The sequence below is a fragment of the Fibroporia radiculosa genome (assembly GCF_000313525.1).
Source record: "Fibroporia radiculosa TFFH 294 genomic supercontigs, scaffold10114, whole genome shotgun sequence".
Classification (NCBI taxonomy): Eukaryota; Fungi; Basidiomycota; class Agaricomycetes; order Polyporales; family Fibroporiaceae; genus Fibroporia; species Fibroporia radiculosa.
Genome location: NW_012132953.1, coordinates 1 through 2,575, shown reverse-complemented (window position 1 = coordinate 2,575; position 2,575 = coordinate 1). Strand labels below are relative to the sequence as shown.

General features: G+C 42.3%; 1 protein-coding gene across 1 annotated transcript; it reads left to right on the top strand.

Moving 5' to 3' along the window:
- Window positions 1-329: 329 nt before the first annotated feature.
- Window positions 330-724, top strand: FIBRA_09120 (uncharacterized protein; the record flags this gene model as incomplete). The annotated part of the gene is made up of 2 exons (XM_012321449.1): window positions 330-653; window positions 713-724. 2 exons carry the CDS (start codon window positions 330-332, stop codon window positions 722-724), a joined length of 336 nt encoding a protein of 111 aa, XP_012176839.1.
- Window positions 725-2,575: the final 1,851 nt, after the last annotated feature.

Genomic DNA, 2,575 nt, shown 5'->3' with positions numbered 1-2,575 from the left:
TGTACTTTAGTTTTGTCCTCTTGTTCCCTACATACACTTCATAGGGATGTACATCTTCAGTAATAGACTCAGTTGTCTATTCCAAGTCATAGTCTGAAGCTCTGCTTCAACCAGTATATGCTCTCAAACCACTGTTAGTTACAGTGGCTCAGTTTACAAGTCTAGTACAAGTACAACACATCAGCCTTACGTGTATCAGTATCAGTACCAGTATCAGTCATAAGTCGAACTCCTGATCCCCAGTCATTAGGTCCCTTAACATAGTCTTTGCTGAACAACCTTTCACTCATTGTGCATACAGTTCAGACCCCAGAGCTGGTAATCTCATCATGCCCACCATACTTCCTAATGCTGAACCAGCTGGCGACACCATTTCCATTGGTCACATACTGTCCTATCTTGAAGGATTGGCATTAGCAGCTCATGTCCATCCCCTAGTCATCATTAACCTCCCTACCAATCCTGTCTTCCAACATTGCCAACTCATGACTGTTTTACCTCAACACCTGAAGAAAGCCTCCCTACAACCTAGTCCCTGTAACAACCCTTGGGATCCAGATACTACTGAATTCCTCAGCACTCAGGATGAGGTGGCCACAGAAGTCCTATGGGTGCAATTGAAGGCTATTGAGGATAAAGCCTTACTTGAGGAGGTAGATCAGTATCAGACTCTACAAGCACAGAAGGCCTTGCTGAAAATGAGGTCCTGCAGTCTGTTGCTTAAGTAGAAGGTGCTCTGGACACTTGCACAGATAGACTCTATACTGCTAACCTCATGCAGAGGCTGGACCAGCAGGATTCACCCCAATCAATCCTTCTAGCTTGTATATCAGGTGCTACCTCCTATTGTTACAGCTTCAGGGGGGGTTTTCTTTTCTTCCTTACTATTCATTATTGACCCTGCACAACTACAACTGATTCCATCACTTGGTGCGTTCCACCTGCATCAAACATTTCATATCTATTGTGTTTCATCTTTATCATGTTTCACCCACATCATATTTCACTTATATTGTGTTTCATTTATATTGTGTTTCACTTATATCACATTTCATCCCTATCACTGATCCAACTCAGATTGTTTCATACTTATTAAACTCTATCTACTTACTCTATTTAAGGAGCACTACTTGCATTACTATACTTTAGTTTTGTCCTCTTGTTCCCTACGTACACTTCATAGGGGCATCTTCAGTAATAGACTCAGTTGTCTATTCTAGTTCCAGTCTGAAGCCTAGCTTCAACCAGTATATGCTCTCAAACCACTATTTATTATAGTGGCTCAATCAGCAGCAGTGCGAAATTTGTGATGGGGATGTAGGAGTCCACAATAAGAGCATAGCCAATGCCAACACTCACTTTGAAGGCGACCATTGACCTTGCATTTGGTACAGAAGCAAAGGCAGCAAGGCATGGCACTAGAAGGGGGAGTGATAATGGAGAACTCATGGTATTTGAGTCATTCCTCCAAATTGGTGGCCTTGAGACGTGTGCAACATTGATTCATCTCCTCTTCCATGCGAAGGAGTTCCACTCCTATGGATTGTCGTGCTGCTAGAAGGAGATCAATCTTCGCATTGACAGCCCTGAAATGATCAACTTCATCAGTTACTCCTGGGTCCCAAATATCTTTGAGCAATGCCCAAAGACTCTCTAATAAATTGTCATCTCACACCAGCAAGTACTCCCAAGTATCCTCCTCCCATTCCTTGTCCGAAGCATTCCAGTTCCCTACAGGTTCAGCAGTATGCAATGCTGCTGCTGCAGTAATTGATACTCATCATAGTCCAAACACTGGATTGCCATCAATGGGAATGCCTATAGGAGGTCATGTAACAAAGTTGGCATAGGCTCCAGGAAAATGGGGTAGAACGCATTCCAAGAGATCAACATCTTGAACAAGGGTGGATGTGTCAAAGGGGATAGATCACCAAGACTGGGTAATGTCGTTGGAGGGTTGTTGGATTACATTGTTGTTGTAAACCACAAATTCCTGGGGGTTGCTGCTGTATCCTTCGGATGCCGTGATGTACTTGCTAACATTGGCAAGAAGCTGTTGTTACAGCATGAGAGGGGGGTTCTTTTTCTTTCCCTAACTATTCATCATTGACCCTATAACTGTACAACTGATCCCATCATTGATGTGTTTCATCTACATCATTGTTTCATATCTATTGCATTTCACCTATATCATGTTTCACCTACATCACATTTCATCTCTATCAAATGTTTCACCTTCATCACTGATACAACCCAGTGAAACTGTTACAGCCTGAGAGGGGGGTTTCTTTTCTTTTCCTAACTATTTGTCGTTGACCCTGTACTATACTACTGATCACATCACTTGATGTTTCATCACCATCAAGTGTTTCATATCTATCACCTGTTACTTGTCTCCTGTCTTACTTACATCATGTTTCACGTCTATCATGTTTCATCCCTATCACTGATACAACGCAGTGACATCTGTTGCCTGTACATCACTGATCCAACTCAGTGTTTCATATTTATTAAACTCTATTCGTTTGACCTATTTAAGTCGCACTGCTTCCGCTACTGTACTTTAGTTTTGTCC